The sequence below is a fragment of the Carlito syrichta genome, unplaced genomic scaffold (genome assembly GCF_000164805.1).
Source record: "Carlito syrichta isolate Samal-C Ts95f unplaced genomic scaffold, Tarsius_syrichta-2.0.1 Scaffold10796, whole genome shotgun sequence".
Classification (NCBI taxonomy): Eukaryota; Metazoa; Chordata; class Mammalia; order Primates; family Tarsiidae; genus Carlito; species Carlito syrichta.
Window position 1 is genome coordinate 184418 of NW_006954892.1, and position 19624 is coordinate 204041.

Genomic DNA, 19624 nt, shown 5'->3' on the forward strand with positions numbered 1-19624 from the left:
AGTGGCCTTGGCCTGCTCTTTGTTGTTGCATACCTAATACTGCAAAGGTCCTTGAGAGATGAGGCACCCAGGGATATTACTACAACCTCAAAATGATAATCTTATACTGTACTTACAGTGCAGTGTAAGATGAATTAATTCACTCATCATCAGAGAAATGCACACCAAAACCACATTGAGATACCTCCTTACCCCAGTAAGAATGGCCATCATTAATAAAACAAAAACAACAGATGCTGGCGAGGATGCAGAGAAAAAGGAACGCTTCTACACATTTGATGGGAGTGCAAACTAGTTCAATCTCTGTGGAAAACTGGCGATTCCTAAAAGAACTAGAAATTGACATTCCATATGACCCAGCAATATCCCTTCTGGGAATATACCCAAAGGAACTCAAATCATTCTACAAAAAAGATACCTGTGCACACGTGTTTATTGCAGCACTATTCACAATAGCAAAAACTTAGAACCAACCGTGCTGCTCACCGAAACTGGACTGGATAAAAGAATGTGGTACATATACACAATGGATTATTACATAGCCATGAAGAAGGGCAAAACTATGGACTTCGCAGCAACTTGGATGGATTTGAAGTCTATGATACTCAGTGATCTATCACAGAAACAAAGAACTGAATACCACACATTCTGTCTCACAAATGAGCCCTGAACACCTATCAAAATAATACAAGAAAGGAATTGGTAGTGGCAGGACAGTGCCGAGGGAGGGAGAGAGCACATAAAATCAATAAAAGTACCTGATTCTAATCCAGGGTGAGAGCCAGTGGGAGGCCCAAACTTCACCTGTTCCTAGACTACTTATGTACCCAATCTTGACTTATACACTACATCTTTCATTTAAAAAGGGAGATTAATTAGCCCACCAATACTGATTAACTCCATTCATTCATTAACTGTACCAACATTGATTAAGTTCTTATTATATGTAATATTATTGATAAGTCAAATAAGAAACCCAGGGATTACGATACATTCGTGAGGCCAGCCAAGTAAGAGCATGCACAAGGAAGGATGGAAACGCATTACGGAGCCCCTAAGGCAGAGTTATCATTCGTATTTCTTATGGAGCAAGATACTGAGACTCATAACCTTAATTCAAGCCTCTTGCCACCTTAAAATCTTTCCCTCCCCCTTCTCTAGACCATTAGTTCTCAACAGGAGACAATTTTGCCCCCTCCCCCAGGGGACATTTGATAATGTCTGGAGACATATTTTGCCGTTACAACAGTGTGTGGAGTGTTACTGGCATTTAGCGGGTAAAGGTTAAATGGATGTTGCTAAATATCCTACTACACACAATACAACAAAGAATTATCTGGGACCAGTTACCAATAGTTGAGAATCAAAGTTGAGAAACGCTGCACCCAACTATGACAGATAAGCGAATTATTCAACCCCTCTCCATCTCCACTCCTTAAGGGCCAACTCAGGAGACTTAAAATCCTAATCAGAAGCTCTGAATAGCTCTGAGGAAGTCTCACAGACAATCTCATACTGATATTACTGGGAAACATATTAAAGTACTGTGCAAAATTAGATGTCCCCTGAATCTGGCACACAGGCATATCTGATTCCAGAAAATGCATCCCTCTCAGTGAGTCAAGAAAGTCTGAATTAAATCACCAAGTGGTCCACAGCATCATTTAACTAATTTTTGTTGGACTCCGCCTCATGCATGGTGCCACGGAAGTGAGCTAAGGACCTGTTCTCTAAAATGTTGAGGACACAGATTCTGTCTCAGTGGCATTTATAGGGCTCTGTTTCAGAGTGGAATTCAATAAGGATGTAAGATATCCTGGACTTAAGAATTCCATCATGCTGGGGGAAAAACCTATACACAGATTAGATTTTACTTCTTCTCAGACATGTCTACCAACAGTTACTTTCAGGAAATGTCACATTTATAAATATCATCATAATGATAAAATTTATGCACTTATACTGGGTTCCTTGTACTTCCTGTGAATGGGAAAGACTACCTGTATAAGTGGTATCTGTGTGTGCCATGGTATATTCTATTTATAAAGGAATTTCTATCAGGAAAGGGACATATGGTAAATCCTGGAAAGAAAATTCTGATATTTTTTCTGTCTAAGGGCTAGTTAGATTTGTATGTGTATTTTTTTCCTTTTCTCCAGGGTTATAATTATATGGCTACGTAATGACACCTGGAAAGATGAGAGATGTTTTCTAAGCTCAGTTCTGATCCCAGTTTCAGAGTTTCAGATGACATTCATCATTGGCTTTTACAAGTAAATCCTACAAGTAAGGAAGGACTAAGGACACTGTAACAGGCATTGAAGCTTCCTCAGTGATTTGATGCAGTCGTCCTTCCTGGCTATCCCCAAGCAGACATCATTCACAGGAAAATATTAATTGTTTTAATTATCCTCTTGTATTTTGTCTTGATCTTCACTCCTTAAGGATCATCTGTGCTTCAGATATGAATGCCTGTCCACATTGAAAATATCTCTCTCCTCTAAGTGACCCGGTTATAACCCAACAAGCAATATCAGTTAAAATATTGTGATATAAAAATGCCTTAATATGTTGCTCTGTCTTAAGGTTTTTTTATATTTTTAGGAGGACTTTGGAGTTATACCATGTAGCCTAAATAAATATATTTCTAAAAGTTTGTAAAAAATACTATGATGGGCAGATTAGGAGTAGATGTCAGGAACATGTAGAATAGGAGAAAGAGATGACATCATCTTATCTCTCAGATGACATTGTATAGATTAAGTTGTACCTAGCCACGAAGCAGGCATGTTAACTTGGCAACACTGCAAAGAACTCAAATTTCTCCATCACAGTCAGTAGCAAAATTATTTGCCTATTCCTCTAAGTAAGTGCCTATGTAAGTGCCTCCAACTATTTTTCTCTTTCATTGGGTTCTGACATTCTTTCTCCATAGCCTATCTCAAATATACCTTCCTCTATTTCAGTAACCATAATCCTACCTGTCCTTAACCACATTCTTAAAGGCCTCTGGGAAAACGCTGCTGCCACCTCTCCACCTAAACCTATCCATTCTGCAAATATGCCCTCCAGTAAGGTCCATATTCCTCAGGCCGAAGCAATGTCTTATGGCCGCTGTCCCCAGCTTTTTTGGCATTGGGGGCCAGTTTCATGGAAGACATTTTTTCACAGCTGGAGGGTAGAAAGGATGTGCAATCAAACCTCACTGCTCGTGTTAATCTGTATTTGCAGCCGCTCCCCAGTGCTAGCATCACCACCTCAGCTCCACCTCAGATCGTTAGGCATTAGATTCTCACAAGGAGCGTGCAACCTAGATCCCTCGTATGAGCAGTTCACAACAGGGTTCACGCTCCTATGAGAATCTAATGCCACCACTGCTCTGACAGGAAGCAGAGCCCAGGCTAATGCGAGTGACGGGGAGAAGCTGTAAATACAGATGAAACTTCACTTGTTTGCCCACCGCTCACCTCCTGCTGTGCGGCCCAGTTCCTAACAGGCCACAGACTGGTACCGGTCTGTGGCCTGGGGGTCTGTCTTAGGATATCTGTGTACTGTTCACCATTTGTGTCTCCTATTTTGGGCATAGTGAAACCTAAACAGACATTCATCACATTTCCCATGTTATATGGAAATTTGCCTGTTATCTTGTCTCTCTGTCTCTCTTTTCCATTCAATCGTTAAGTTTGTACAGGGCATGGTATGTGCCTCATTTATTTCTGTATGATAGTGACTTACATAGTCTCCAGAGTGCTGTAGAAATTGAACACCTTCTTATGGAACAAATGAACACTTTGGTCTACACAGCAGTTAAGACATTCTTCTACTTTGTTTTTTGATAAATAAAAGTTTAACTTTTTTTCACTTTGATAAGTTTTATTTAGCAATTATCAATGTTTATGCTTTAATTACATATAGTTATGTTTTAAATCATGTATCTATGTCCGTTTTAACTATATGACAATAATAAATGTAATGATAATACAAGCTAAAATTTTTAAATTTTTAGAGTCTTATTAACCTTTCTTTTTACACTCATTCTAGCTAAAATGGTTATTAAATGATTCTAAAGTGATCCAAAATTAATATAATATGAGACCTATCCATCTTGTCTCATCTTTACAGTCAAACGAGGACAAACACCTGTTCTACTTCTACTTGTCTCACATTCCCAGTAATATCTTTAGGTCAGTTTCTAAGCTATTTCATGTGTTTCAGTACTAAACAAAAGCCTTGGTGTTTTTTAAAATTATGCCTGAGTAAAATCTGATGAACTCTTTTTCCCGTTCAGTAGAAGCCATGCAATAGGAGCAGAGGTATGAATTTAGAGCCAGGGGTCATGGTTGAGTGTCAACAGAAATTGGGAGCAAATCCATAGAGATAATTCCCCACAGGATCTGCAAGAATGCTGAATCACCTCTCCAAATAATGACCCTGTGCGCTCCCAGGGGATGATCTTCACCACTGGCCAACTGAGAGAGCGATGGCACGTAGCCAGGGGTTCCCACTGTGCTGATGTATTCTTAAAGTCAGTGCAGGGAGGAAAGAAAAGGATAAGATCTGTGATATCAGATCATCTGTTGTGCAAATGAGCAAGAAAGCCGTACATGTAATTGTTTCTTTCTCCAGACAGCTAGTTAGAGGATGCTGAGTACAGTGTTGGATTTTTTTAAAAAATCTCATCCTGAAGCTAATGCCTAGAGAAGTATGAATTTAATAACAGAAGGCTGGTGCCAAATGCTAAATCACATCAAAACATTTGGCAACTGGCCAGCAAGTAGTGACTGCAATGTGATCGTGTCTTTCAGAAGAGCATTCTATTAAAAGAAACATGGCAGGCTTCTTTTGATGAGACCAAAGGTGGCATTTCTTTCCTCACTTACAGAACAGAAAAGGAAGACTTTGTTTCTTAATGAGGCTTTGCTGGTGAATCTTCCTTCACCAAAGGGAAGCAATTTAGTGGAATGGTTTACCGGGTAAGCCAGGCGCCAGTTTCATTGCACGACTATATAAAGCATAAAAGTTAATAGCATGGTGGGAAATATCATTAATGCAATTTTATTATTGTACATAATTTTCTAAATTAAGCTCCAATTACTTGGTAGTTTATATAAAATACTGAGTATACAGCAATATACAACTTGAGTTGGACAAACTACATGAAGGTTAGAATAAAACTAAGTAAAGCCGACATGATCCACGATCTCAAGAATAATCAACAAATAATAAAATAAACCTGGGCTTTTATCTGTCTCCAAAACCAATACAGTGTTTCAACTCACACAACTCCATAAATTTGGTTCTCTGTAATATTACATAGTAAAATACTTCTTTGAGGGAAGGTATATTTATGTACTTATTAGATGTTGTTAATTATAGTTAGTTCTTCATGGGGGGAAAATGTGTACGAGAGAGATTCCCAGGTGAAACTATACTTTCTTAATAACTGATACTCATTTTTCCCATATCTCCTCTAACATTTGGCTCACAAAATCTCCACCTCTTTATGAAGATTTAGCTGACTACCCCAACTGAAAGGCTTCTTTCTACTTTGAGTAAGCAGAGGGGTCTCGCTTCAGTATGTATCTGGCATTCTTCATTTTACTATCTATCTCCTATTATTGTTACTGATCTAATAACTTCCCTCCCCTGCTAGAACATCAACATAAGTCATTCCTAATTCATCACTCACGTCATGTTGGACACATACAACATCAACACTTAAACAACAGGGAACGCCATTCTTTCTTGCATCTCACCTTTGCACTAATTACCCATATGCTCAGCTAGGGCATAGGCTCTAGCTGGCTTTGGTCTTCTCCTTGCAGAAGTATATACTAGTGCTTGTAGAGATCATACTTATGACCTATATTCTCGTAGATAATATGTCATGTCATTTCCCGGCTTAAGATTTTCCAATGGCTTCTCACTATACTAAAAATAAAATGCAAATTCCCTTAACATTTTTCTTCATGATCAATTCTGCATGCTCTGTCTCCTGTGTTTCTTGCCAATATCTCCCAACCACTTCCTCATCCCTGTGTTCCAGACATAATAGTTGACTGTCTGCTCCTCTAAATGGTTGGGTTCTTCCAACAGTTCACATGCTGTTGCTGGTTTTGCCTTGTTCTTGTTGGTCAAGGCCCAAATGTCACTGCTAGCAGAGGCCGCCTCTTGACACTCTATTCAATCCCTACCTTTCAACATCCACCTCTGAATCTGCTTTATTTTCTCACTAGCACACTTATTATGTAATTATGCTATTTATTTATTTGTACATTTTATTACTTCTGCTTACATTAGAATGTAAGTAACAAAAGGGTCGAGAATTTGTGCTATTTATCTCTGTATCCCAGTGCCTGGAATGGTGTCTGGCATATACACATTTCTCAGTTCTTATTTCTTAAATAAATTAATACATGAGTAAATGCACATCAGCCAGTTTTTAGGCATGAAACCTAATTAACTTATGGAAATAACAAAGCCAGTGAGAATCAGCAACCCAACAATTATGTGTCCCAGGTTGTCTCCCATGACAGTTTTGACATGCTTATGTTTTTTGCTACAGAGTTTGGTAATGCTCCCTCTTAAAGGATCACCTGTATTATTTGAGGACCAAAAATCACAATGCTGATGATGTCGAGAAATTGTGCTACATGCCAAGGAATTCAACATGAAAGTTTGGGGACAAAATATCTCAGACTACAGATAAATCTTATAATCTCTTGAGAGAAATTTTTAAAATTTTTCTAATAGAATGATCACAGGGTTAATTCAAGATTACAATATTGTTTTCAATTCTATAGACAGGTAGGCTCCTGGAAGTCTTTTGGGGTTTCTAATCCCAGGAAGGAAAGCTGAGGTTGTAAATTGTCAGGTTATAAATGATCTAGATTCTCTATTCATTCTTTAGCTGCTTCTTATACCATGAAATAGAGCACACATTAACCTCATTTAAAGGCTGCTGCTCAATTATGTGTACTTTCAGCTTTATTACTTGGAATTTCAAGATTCTTGATTTTTTAACTTGTACATCCTGGTTTTTATTTTATCTGGAAATACCACATAGAGTGATATAAGTGTGTCATCCTTCCATAAGATTGTACCCCTGACACTTGTGCTTGTGACATCTTATGCCTGTGACGAATTTTAGGACAATGTGTCACTGACAACTTGAGATGTAATAGAGAAACTTTGAGAGAAGTGAAGAAGGACGGTCTTAACCACTCATCTAACAAAGCAAAATTTGAGAAATTCACCCAAGGTAGACTGTGTTCAATCTCACATAAACGTGGCGATGCCAGCTTGTACTCACCTTATTCATTCATATTTAGATCATCACTTTTGTACACACAGAAAACAACATTATATATCTAAGCTGGGACAGTTTCCTGGTTATCTCATAAGGAAACAAAAGTTGATGTCTCAAAACAATGGAACACACATGAGAAGTGTCCTCACCTGTCTTTAAACAGTGCATCATCGATTCCCTTCCTACGAAGCAGATCCTGGGGGCCGTAGGGTGTGTCTTTGCATTTAGAGTCTGTGTCACAGAGTAGAGTTTGCAGGAACGGGAAGAATCCGGTACTAGGAAGGTTTCGAGGTGCAAGGTAACCTGAAATTTAAAAATGTATACATCACTATGACATGTTTGCCTGGAAAGGAAAAGAAGTGCTGTAACTCTGCTTTGCAAAATTACCTTCTGGATTACAGCTCCCCAAACTAGCCCCAATTCCACAACCAGCATTCGGCACAAAGTAGAGGTAGGCTTGGAGGGTGTATTATGTAAATTAATTTTTCTGGATTTGCTAATATGTATCAAAAGACTAAAAAGTGCCTCTTACTTCATGAGTTTCTCTTTTAGGAATTTACTGGAAAGAAATTCAGACAGTTGCAGGAATGTTTGCTAGAGTGTTTTAAAAATAAATCACAGGATATTCATATGATAAAACACAATGCAGTCAATTGGTATCACATTTTATCAATTAATATGGAAAATGTCTATAATATACTGCTAATTTAAAAGTATATATTGGAAAATAACATGAACAGAAGAGTCCTAATCTTTTAAAATATATATAAATATATGTATGTACACAAAGAAATCTGAATGATTATAGCACCAAAATGTGATTGAGTTTTTTTTCCCCTGGGCAGTGTATTTCATTTACTTTCTTTTGACTGCATATTAACTGCATTTTTTTTCACAATGTACATGTCTTTGTTTGTAACCAAAGTTGGTGTAAATGCAGCCAGTCTTCCAAAAATCAGGAAATATTTTTGCTCTCCTCAAAATTTACCTTTTAATTATGTAAACAACTTTTTTCCTATTTAAAAACCAAGAGTAAGTGATGTGGATGAATATGCAAGCTTTCTCCAAAATTAAAATCACAGAAAACAAGAACTGTCAGTCATAGTAAAGTGTTTTTGTAAACTTTAAAATTTGCTTTATAAAATGTTATGGCAAACACATGAGTCAAGAAACAGGCATGCTGTGAAATACAAATCTTTTAACAATTAGATTTGATATTAATATATTAGGCTCCTCCCTTTGGGAGAATATGCAGGCAATGAACTTTCAAAAAAGGCAAATTTGGGAGCAATGAGGAAAATTCTAGGCTGAAGGCTAGAAAGCAAAACCTTAATTTCCTCATGAATGAGTTAAAAAGAATGTCAGTTCAGGTCTATCTTCATTTTAAAGAGAAAGAAGAAAGGTCAAAAAAAAGAGAGAACGAATATGGTAAGAACAACATGACTATGCATTAATATACTAACAGATAATAAATAGATAAAGAAAAAATTCATTCAAATAACTTAAATACAGATCTGCCTAAAGAAGGAGAACTGGGAGTAGGGGGAAAGGAAGGGACAATAGAAAGATTGGCCAGAAGAAAAGCAAAGAGGGAAAGAGAGATAAAGAGATTGGAAAATGCTATACTGTTGAACTGGAAGACAGAGGAAGGAGCCAAAAACCAAGGAATGTGGGCAGCTTCTAGAAGCTAGAAAAGGCAAGAAAACAGATTCACCCCTAGAGCATCCAGAAAGAATGCAGCCCTGCTGACACCTTGATTTCTAGCTCGCTAAGACTAAATTATGAATTTCTGACCTCCAGAACTGTAAAATAAGTTTGAGAAAAAAAAGAAAAAAGAGGAATGTTTATCTTTCACAAAACTCCCATGTGCCAAGCATAGAAAATGTAACTTTATGGCTAATAATTGAGTGCCCATGTTCCCAGCCAGAGCACAGATTTAAGGACACAAGTAGAGGAAGACCATGACTACAAAACCATGGCACCATTTGCAGGTAATAATAATTAAAATTATAATGATAATAAACCAATGGAGCAAACAAGCAAAACCACCACAGGACTCAGGGTGTTGAGATGGGCTGGTTAAGCAGGATAAAGTCCTTGGCACCACTGATTTCCAAAAATCTCATAGAAGAACAACATTCATGTCCATTTCCAGGAGAAAAGCTGTTGAAGAACCTGCCGATTTCATGGGGGTCAAATTCAGAAGACTCTAGCGTAATCTAGGAGTGGGCCAAGGTGGGTGGTTAGCAAAATCCTAAACTATTTATGGGTTAGTTTCTCAGTGGCTCCAGGCAGAGGCAGTGAGAGCCACTGTGGGTGGAAAGAGGTCATTCTCATTAAATAGACACAGTCCACATTATTGACACAGTCCAATCATAATATTGACAATGTCCAGTGTATTCCAGGGAGTTGAATCAAACCAAACAGTAAAACAATTTTAGTAACAAACTACCAATTAACTAAACTTTGAGCTAAATAAAGTTCATTTTTCATTGCTGTAAGAATGAAACCAGGATCATAACAATGTTGTTATAAAAATCTTTTAAATGTGTACTTTGTAAATAATTGTGATATCAATTGATAAGCCTATGTTTACCTAAAAGGGGGTTACGTTTGACACTCCTTCCCCTCACCTCATAGAAGTCCCTATTCAGAACAATGCTAGTGTGACATAATGTAAAGGTAAGAGCAATAGTTCTCAAAGTGTGATCTGCAGACCTACAGTATCAGGATCACCTGGGGACATAGAAAAGAAAATTTTAGATCCCACCCCAAGTCCCCTTAATCAGAAACTCTGGAAATGGAGTTCAGGAATCTGTGTTTTAACAAGCCCTCTAGGTAATTTGGATGCACACTAAAGTTTGAGAACCACTGGAACAGACTGCAGACCTTTTCATAGGAGTCATATAGTAAATATTTTAAGCACATAGGCCATATTGTCTCCGTCAGTTACTCAATACTGCAGTTGTGTGAAAGCAGCCATAGAGCATGTGTGCATCAGTGGGCCTGGTTGTGTCCGAATAAAACTTCCTTCACAAAAACAGGCAGTAGGCTGGATATGTCCCACAAGCTGTAGTTTGCTGACCTCTGGAAGGACAACCTTTCTTATGCTCATCTTCCTCCTTCTGCCGTATTCATTTCCTGTTTTCACTTTCCTATCAATCCTTTTCCTCTTCCCTCGTTGCACCTCACCTACTGAATATCTCTTTTTCTCTATTTCTCAATCTTTTCTTCTTTCTTTTCCACTCACCATCTCTTCTTTTTACTCAACTTCTGATTCTTTTCCCTTTTTCCCCTTCCACTCCTCTTCCTCCTCCTTCCCCTCTGTATCTTTACTCAATGCCAAGAATGCCATTGTCTCCCAACATCTGCCCTTATGACTTTATCTTTTTTGCCACCACAGAAGGATTTCTACCTGCTTCTATAATATATAGAGGAGCACATTGCTTATGAGCACTGTCTAGACAAGTGTTATTTTCTATGCATTTTATTTAAGAAAGTAACGCCATAGTCTTTTCAGGAATGAAACAACATCATTAGGCTCAGGAAGTATTCTGTGGGCTGCCTTGGTGGCATTTGTATATATTACAGTAAGGGTAGAATTGGAGAATTTCCACTGTTTCTCTGTGTTTTTCTCAAAATAGGTCAGAACCCAACCTAGGTGGTAGTTTTGTGTTTCCAGCTGAAAGGAATTTAGTCTTTAGCCTAGTGAAGAGTGGAATGATAAATTTTGGAAAGAAAATTTTATATGGAGTTACTCATTTGGGGACATTGTATTTTTCCTAAATTTTTGGATACAGGGTCACATTGGCAGGATAAGCATCAGGCCTTGTGATCATGCAAATAAGGTCTCCTTGCTAAACACCACGACAAGAATTTAGTACCATGACAGGAATCCAAAATGAGACTGGCATATCCAAAACATCACCTGCAAATAATCAAATATCTCAATATGAATTTAAAAATATGGGAAAGGAAATGAATCTCAGAAGCATATTTATGATAATAAAGTAAGTTCTTTTTACTGTTCTTATAGTTTTCAAGTACATTTTGTTCTCAATTATGTTTTTAAAGACAAAATTAAAATTGCAAATGATATAAACTTGGCCCTTCAAAGTATTTCATAATATTATATCAAGGACCCATAGGACTGTCTCTCTTCTCCTACATATGCATCCTTCATGTGGAAGATCAGTCCATTTATTAAGGGAAGTGTTCTGTTCTATCACCCAGCACTAGGTAAAATCAAATACGCTCGTTCTTCTTAATTCTAGTCTCTTAGAATGATGCTTCTACACTTAAGTGGCCTAGAATGACCTTAGCCTAGAGTTAAAAACCAATATGACCTTCAAATGAAGACACTATGTTAGCAAAAATTGCTGCTTTTTGAGAGATTGGATAAAAAATAAACTATTTGAAAGGAAGAAAAATTCTTACATAGTTTCTAATACAATGCTTGCCACATTGTAGACAATTATTAAACATATGAATCAATGAATAAATGAATGTATATATGTATGAACCCTTGGGAGTCATGATAAAACTGCATGATTTAGAATTTGATGTAATATACATCTTTATTTTTATTATTTGTTGGACGAAATTTTAAATTTAATCCCAGTGTTATAGTAAGTCCAATGGATAATATTGCATTACATTCATGTGCCTTAAAAATTGACTCGATTGATTCATAAAACCAATAATATTGTTATAAATTCTGTAGGTCTTGGTTTTTCTGAAAATTCAACGAATATTGACATCCATATTATCAACCACTGGATTTATTATCCACAAAGTGAATCCATTTATCAACTATTCAATAAATACTTACTGAGCAGGTATTAGGTATTTGGCACTGAGTAAGGTGTTATGTAATGTTCATTCTATTTTAAAAAGACATTTTTCATCTTAACATTTAAAAGATATTATTCTAAGTTATTGGTGGGGGGAGAGTGTAAATCTGGCTTTAAAGCTAATCACCCTTTTATAAAGTAAAATGCATATAGAAGTAATTTATTTTCCTGAACTGCCAGAAATATTATAGATAAAAAAATGTATATTTGAAAACAAATTGTACAATGTTGGTTAAAAATAAGCCTTCATGGTTTTGAAGGAATTTAACAAACATTTCATATGAGCCCATGACAATCCTGTAGGATAGACAAGGCAAGTATTTATAACCATTTTGCAGATAATCTCAGAAAGATCAAGCAATTTGGTCAAAGTCACATGAACAACAAAATGCCAGTGATGGATCTGAAACTGCATGATAGATGACCATAATGAAAACAACATTTTGCTCAACTAAGCTCCAGTATCTTGGAGGAGGAAAGGGACTGAGAATTTGAAAGCAAAATTATGAAATTCACAGCAACTTAGATGGAGTTAGAGTCTGTAATACTCAGTGATCTGTCACAGAAACAAGGAACTGAATACTGCATGTTCTCGGACCCGGAACAATTATCATAATACTACAAGAAAGGGATTGGTAGTAGAGAGATACTGCCAGGGGAGCAGGAAAGCTCACTTCATCAATAAGGATAATTGATCTCAAACCAGGTGAAGTGGGGACCAAAGTGACGCCCAAACATTACCTGTGCAATGACCATTTGTATACCTAATTTTGAAGAGTACCCAACATCTTTAAAATTGAAATTAAAAAAAAAGAAAGCAAGTATACTTCTGGGTTTGCTGTTGAATCACTGAATCACCGGGGGTAAATTAATGTTGGTCTCTATTTCCACATTTACCAAATTGAAGATAATGGGCCTTGCCACCTCTCAGGGCACAGGGAAGATTAATTAGATAAAGCTTGTGTAAGTACTAGGAGCACTGAAGACTCATAGAACCATGAGTTCCTATTACTCATCAGACTCCTGTTGCATCATTTGTCTCATTTTCCACTCACTGGCTGAGGCTTCTCTGCTCTACCCAGTCTTCCATCTCATGCCTTGAGCTAATGAATGGTTTGGCATGTTGCATGATGTGTTTCTCTCCCCAGTAATTCATAATATGTACCTGTATCAACTGGCGTAGTGCTGAAATTATTGTGTGCCCGGTGGGTGTGGTGCCATGACACATTCTTCCTAATTCTCCCCAGGCAAGTCTTGCCGCATAGTACAGGTTTTTTCCAAGTTCAAATTCATTGGGAAAAGGTAGACTATACCTGGCAGTGAGGGCTAAGATGCCTAACCCTGAAAGCAGTGAGTAAGGAGGTCTTGTACTCAAAATATTGGTATCAGTATGTGTTCATTGGCTATAGCCACAGAGAACAAGAACGTCCTTGGGTTGCTTGGGACAGTGTCCTTTAACACTGGAATCCTTCCTGCATCTCCTATATCCCTCACAGTTGCTACCAAGTACCATAGCCAGACAGATTTTGAAAGGTGCAAAAAGCGTCCCTGTGGAGATAATTGTGGAACTCTGACTATGAAACTATTGGCAAGAGAAATTGGTTCCTTTGTATTATTTGTTGTTTACAACTGCTATTATTATTTTTCATTATTTATTACTCTTGGTTTTTAATTTGATTTTTTTTTAAGAGAAGTGGCTTTTTTAGAAAGCTGTTTGGTTTCAGGACCATGCTATCTCTTTGAATGTTATCTCTTTGACCGCTAAGTGTCCACTTGAATTGGTGGTTAGCCCTGAGGGCTCCATGACCCCACCTTACTGCGTGTCCAGATCAGAACGTTCCTTCCTCCTTTCTGAATGTTCAGGAGACCCTGCTGTGTGATGGGTTCCAAAGGCCATGGCCTGATCTACCTAAATTTTACACGTTTCAATTCAAGAGTCGGGGGCAGAACAGTAATATACACATGGCAGATAATAAACTCCTTCATGGACTGAATCTAGGGAAGTTTAGCAATAAGAATCTCATCGTACTATTCAAAATATCCTTATTCAACAAGGAATGTTGAGTTCTGTAGCTTACCTTGGATGAGTGGGGCCTATTCATCTTATTTGGTGAACCTTCCAGTAACCCAACATTTTGCTTTTTTGAAACTTGTCTTTTAGTAACAAAGATTGACAATCGCATTTTTACAAATCTTCCAGCTACGGCCATTTTCAAACAGAATCCTGGCAACTATTTTTGCCCTTCTAAATCTAAATTAAAGTTAGAAGAAAAATAAACTATAGATCCTCATTTTGTTGTAGAACATTCTAATTGTAAAACTTAGTGTGTCCTAATTCTCCTTAGATGTGGCTAACCAGAAAAATCCTGGGCAGGGTGGAATTAAGCTGGATATGACTGTGATTGGTCATATCAGAGACCTGATACTGCTGGGTTGAGAGCAGCAATGTGGAACCCCATTGGTGACAGTCCCTCTCCTGAGACACTGTCCTCTTCCAGGGGTCCAACACCTGTTAGCATCCAGCAGGGGAAGGGTACCCTGGAGAGTAGTACTTTCTCCAGCACCACTGCATCTGTTCTGATTTGGGAGAGCAGTGCTGTCCTGAGAGCTAAGTGTGCTGCAGATCACCCAGGTATCTGGGTCGTTAACCCACGAAGCCTGCACCGAGAGAACGAGTTGAAGATTTTATTCCTCTCCTATTATGATGATCTCCGATGTGTTGTTGGGGTTTGGGAGAGTGGAGAGTGGGAGAACATCAGAGATTTCCCTAAACCAGACTCTGGGGCCAAATGAGTTTAGGAAGCTAAACTCCATCTCCCCTTCTGGGAAAGCCAGAATATATTTGCATATTAAAGACCGACTCTGAGAAGTTTTTCAGTAAAAAAAATGTGAATAGCTTTGCTTAATTCCACATTTCTGCAATGTGATCACAATATTTTTTCCTGGTTTTTTTGTGTTTGTTTGTTTTTTTGCCTTTCAGGTAGCACTGGATAATATCTAATATCCCAGGAACAAATATTCCATGGGGCACACTTTGGAAAGCAGTGTCTTAACCCATGATCTCACACATATTCCCAGCTGAAAAGCCACCTGGAACTGGGAAGTTATTGGTTTTCTCCCCAAAATATCCTGGTTTTAAGTCCTGATGTACTAAAACTTACTTGTAAACAGTCATCTTACTAACATGGCTAAAATATGGTAATTCCACAAGCACCTTAGTGTGTGTGCATTACTGTTCGCTCAGCAAAACCTGCCTAAGATACTGCCTAGAGAAGAGAATTTCATTCTAGAAGGATTTGAGAAGGTTTATTAAAGCACACACTCTATAATAAAAGAATGGGGCAATCAAAATGAGAGCAGGCAAGGGTAGGGAAAAATAAAGGCGATGCAATCATGTGTGCCAAAGGGCTGTGTGTTGTAAGAGGTTGGCCACAAATTTGGATCTGGATGTCCCAAGCAACCCAATAAATGTGATCATTTACCCAGTTCACCATGTGCATGGAAATAAAATAAAAATAAATGGATTGGGAAAGATACAGTTTTTACCATGCGAGAGAAATCCCACCCGTCTGGCACCAAGAGCATTGTTTGAGAGCATCCCAGTGCTTTTGTCCCCACCCAGCATGGGAGCACCGGTGAAAATGATTCACTGTTCCAGTGACTGATCCCTAGGGTGGGAGAATGAAGGTGTCTGCCACTAGCACTCAAAGACGAGAAGAAAAGGAGACCCTGTTCTTCGTTTACCTCTTATAAAGGGGTTGTTGCCAATTTGGAGCACCATCATCCTGGTGCTGGTGTGCAAAACACCAAGAACGGCAGCGAAAATAGCGTAAGGTTGTTAGGGGTTAGTCGGAGAAAACGTCCTCTTCAATTTCTCCCTCAAATCTTTGCCTTTCTGGTAAGCTGAGCTAAGTTATGAATTATTGCCAGGAGCTACATCTTGGCAAGGTTTCAGGAATTACTCTAGTGAGAGAAGTACCAAACAGGAGGAAGAGTTAAAAAGCCCATCTTAATCCTATCTTTGAGAATGATTTATTATGCAACCATGACCCTCTGCCTTAAGTCAATTTCCTCATTTATGCAGGAAAAAAAAAATCTGGACCACCCATCCATCACAACAAGTAGAGGAATCGCCTACAAAAGGAGATTAGCAAGTGGAAGCATTAAGCACTTCAGATAAAAATGATGTTTGGAAATTAAAATGCGATTTCCATAACCCATTAGAAGTAATGATACGGAGAAAATAATTTTAGCAATTACTTCAATAGAGACATGTTACTAACAACTACCTTTTCATTCAGAAATCTGACTCAGTTATCACAGAGAAATTTGTGTGCTATGATATAAAAATAAAACCCGTGAAATGTGTTGCTGGGATCTTTGTATAAAAAAAAAGACCCCATCAAAGCAGGAGCTTCGTCACTTCTCTACTGAACAGATGGTCTATTCACTTGGAAGTTCAGGGTCTAGTTCCAGATCCCAGCATTCCTCAACTGCCTGTGTAATATGAAGGTCTTTGGTATTCATATTCTGTCTATTTACAAATGATACTTGTGACAAGCCGCCAGTGGAAAATGTGTGTCACAACCTCTTCTTTCCAGCAGCACAGCTGACAGGTAGCAACCTCATCTTCTTGTCAGACCTGACTTTTCTCCTAAACTCAAGATTCCCTTACCAAGCCCTCTGCCAATTGCAGGGAGACAGCTTATATGACCCCTGGCTTGTTTGGTAACCCACAACATATTACTGGCCTTTTCCCTCCCTCTTTACAGAACCACTTTTCATCAAAGCCACTGTCTCATTAAGGGAGGAAAAATCCCCGGTGGTATTTTTCTAAGTTGTACTGTCAAAATGTATCAATTTTTTTCCAAAAATATTTAACATGATTAGTATTTTTATTTTGGGAAGAAAAAGTTCTTTTTTTCTGAAAACACTTCAAAAAAATAGAAATTAAAACCAAGAAATTCCATTGCAATCTATCAGATTGCAAAAGTTTTTTGAAAAAAATCTGACAGTACCAAGTGTTGAGAGGGTATGGAGCAATGGGAACTCTTATCCTCCAGTGGGGAAAAGGAAATTGCTAACACTACTGTGGGAAGCATTTGGCCACATGTGACGAAATTTAAAATGTGCCTAAATCTAGGTTTGGTATATATCCTAGAGAAACATACACCTGTGCATAAAGGGATATAGAAGAGAATATTCATCGCAATGTTATTGGGAATAAAATTGAAAACAATCTAAATGTTCATCAAAAGACTATAGATGCATAGACTGCGATATATATATTTATGCACGCTATGCATGGGTCAAAATGAGTCAACTCAAGCTGCATAAATCAATGGAGCTAAATCTACACAATACAATGCTGAGCTAAAAACCCAAAAAACACAACCCAAAAGGATGCCACTGTGGGACACCATTTATATAAAGTTTAGAAGCCTGCAAAATAATACTATGTAATATAGCCAGATATATACATGTAGCGTAAGAAATATAAACAAACACGGGCATGCTACACACTGAGTTAACAACGATGGTTTCCTTCAGGAACAGAAGGGAGACAGGAAGAGAGGGAGAAATTGTATTGCTAAGTTTGCACGAGGGTTTCACTGGGAGTTTTAATGTTTGATTTCTTTTGAACAATAACAAAAAATAAACGCTGAAGCAAATAAGTTATAGTAATGTTTAGGTCTGACAAAGTTGGGTAGAGGGTCTGTGAATGTCTGTGTTATTTTTATGTTTGCCAACATGTTTGAAATATTTCTCACTTTTCTTAATAACGATGTTTTGGAATTGCAATAGAAGAGAACTAGAATGTTTTAGTTACAGAAATAACAAAGAAAACTCCTTATAATGTAATCTTACCTACAAGCCAGTTCAAGAATAGCTTTATTACAGTTCTCTCTCAGTTGATAAATTCCAGTCTTTTGTTGTTGCAAATTTTGTGGATAACTTATTGACCTAGGTTTGTTGTTCTGTTTTTACCCACTGTCCTCCTTGCCCTGTTTATTATGATACTAGCCAGGATCTCTCTTCCTGAGAGGTACGGCTAATTCAGAGCTCATTAAATGCATGACTCCAAACAGTGTCGTTATATATTACTTCCATCTTCTCTCCATTGAGCATCATCTGCTATTGTGTTTACTCCATTACCGAGCCTAATTAAGTCCTTCAAGAGTTTCTCATAATCCTCCAAACTTCTTGTTGTTGGCAAATATGTGCCATTTATCTGTATGACTTCTGAATTATTAATAAATATGCTTTAAAATTGTCTCTTGCTTCCTAAAAGTCAACTCGCCGTGCAAAATAAATGCCATGCTCTCATTTTCTATAGTTGCCTATCTCAGCTGGTTTTTGGAACTCTTCTGGGATTGGACTTTTTATCTACTATTAAATTTTGCCTCAAATTACTTAATGGGACCTTTGTTCATTCATAGCCTTGTGGTAAGATCACCCCAAAAATGCAAACCACTGACTTTTCTTAACCGCAAATATTCAGTTAATCGTTTCAAGGAATTTCAGCAGGTTAGAAAAACACAACTTAATTTATTAAAAGGATACCGAGTGAGCTGCCTGGGAAGTCATTGCTTTTTTCCTACTGAAGGGAAAATTTGCTCAACTCCTAATGTGAATTCCCAGGATCTCTCTTCTCACATTTTAAAAAACAGTTTAGCCATTAGCCAGCTGGCAGCTCTTTAAAGATATTCTCACAATTAATAGTAAACGATATATCTTTATTGGTGGTTCAGTTTCCTTCTGCATTTTCTTCAGATTTTTAAAAATGATAGCCGTTTCATTCCCCTGGAATCCTACAGATTTTATTGGCAAAACTCAGGTCAGCAGTCCCTACCATTTTGTAGAGCAAAGTAACTTGAAACCATGCAACATCATATTTATACTTTATCCTTCTTGACTGTCTGTTTGAGGGATTATTGATCTAATGGACTCATATGACTTTACCACATGGAGTTCTTGTTACTCTTTCAGATCGTGGGTAAAGTTACCTTCAAATCCCTTCTGAATTTTAAAAGTTCTAGTTCTTATGCAGTCCCAGCTGGTAAGTATTCTCTTTGTTGTTTTTTCCTGGGTAGTTATTGTTCTGATTTGTGTGTCTATACCAACAATGCAGCATCATTACTCATTCATTCATTCAATCCACAGATGGATATCGAGCATCTTTTGTGCCCATAACGTGGAGATGCTGTTTGTGGGCAAGTGGACCATAACTGTTCCTACTCTTGGGGCGAATAATGAGAGACAGGAAAAAACACAGGGTTCACTGTGGAGCAAAACAAACCCTAGTCACCCCATCTTTATTGGGGGCCATTATATCTATTATTTAGGTCTCTTTTTTTTTTCTTATAAAGATGTGGGGTACAATTCAGGGTTAGGTACATAAAAAGTCATCGTACAGGTCAAGTCTGGACCTTCTTTTGGAGATTTAGATCTTACTGACATA

The 19624-nt window shown here is 37.8% G+C and overlaps 1 protein-coding gene across 1 annotated transcript in view; it reads right to left on the minus strand.

The window, feature by feature from the left end:
* Positions 1-19624, minus strand: part of ABCA12 (ATP binding cassette subfamily A member 12) — a 176659-nt gene that overhangs the window by 116593 nt on the left and 40442 nt on the right. The window contains exon 3 of the mRNA XM_008053854.1: positions 7459-7612. Within this exon, the coding sequence (XP_008052045.1) occupies positions 7459-7612 (154 nt within the window). The remainder of the gene's footprint in view (positions 1-7458; positions 7613-19624) is intronic.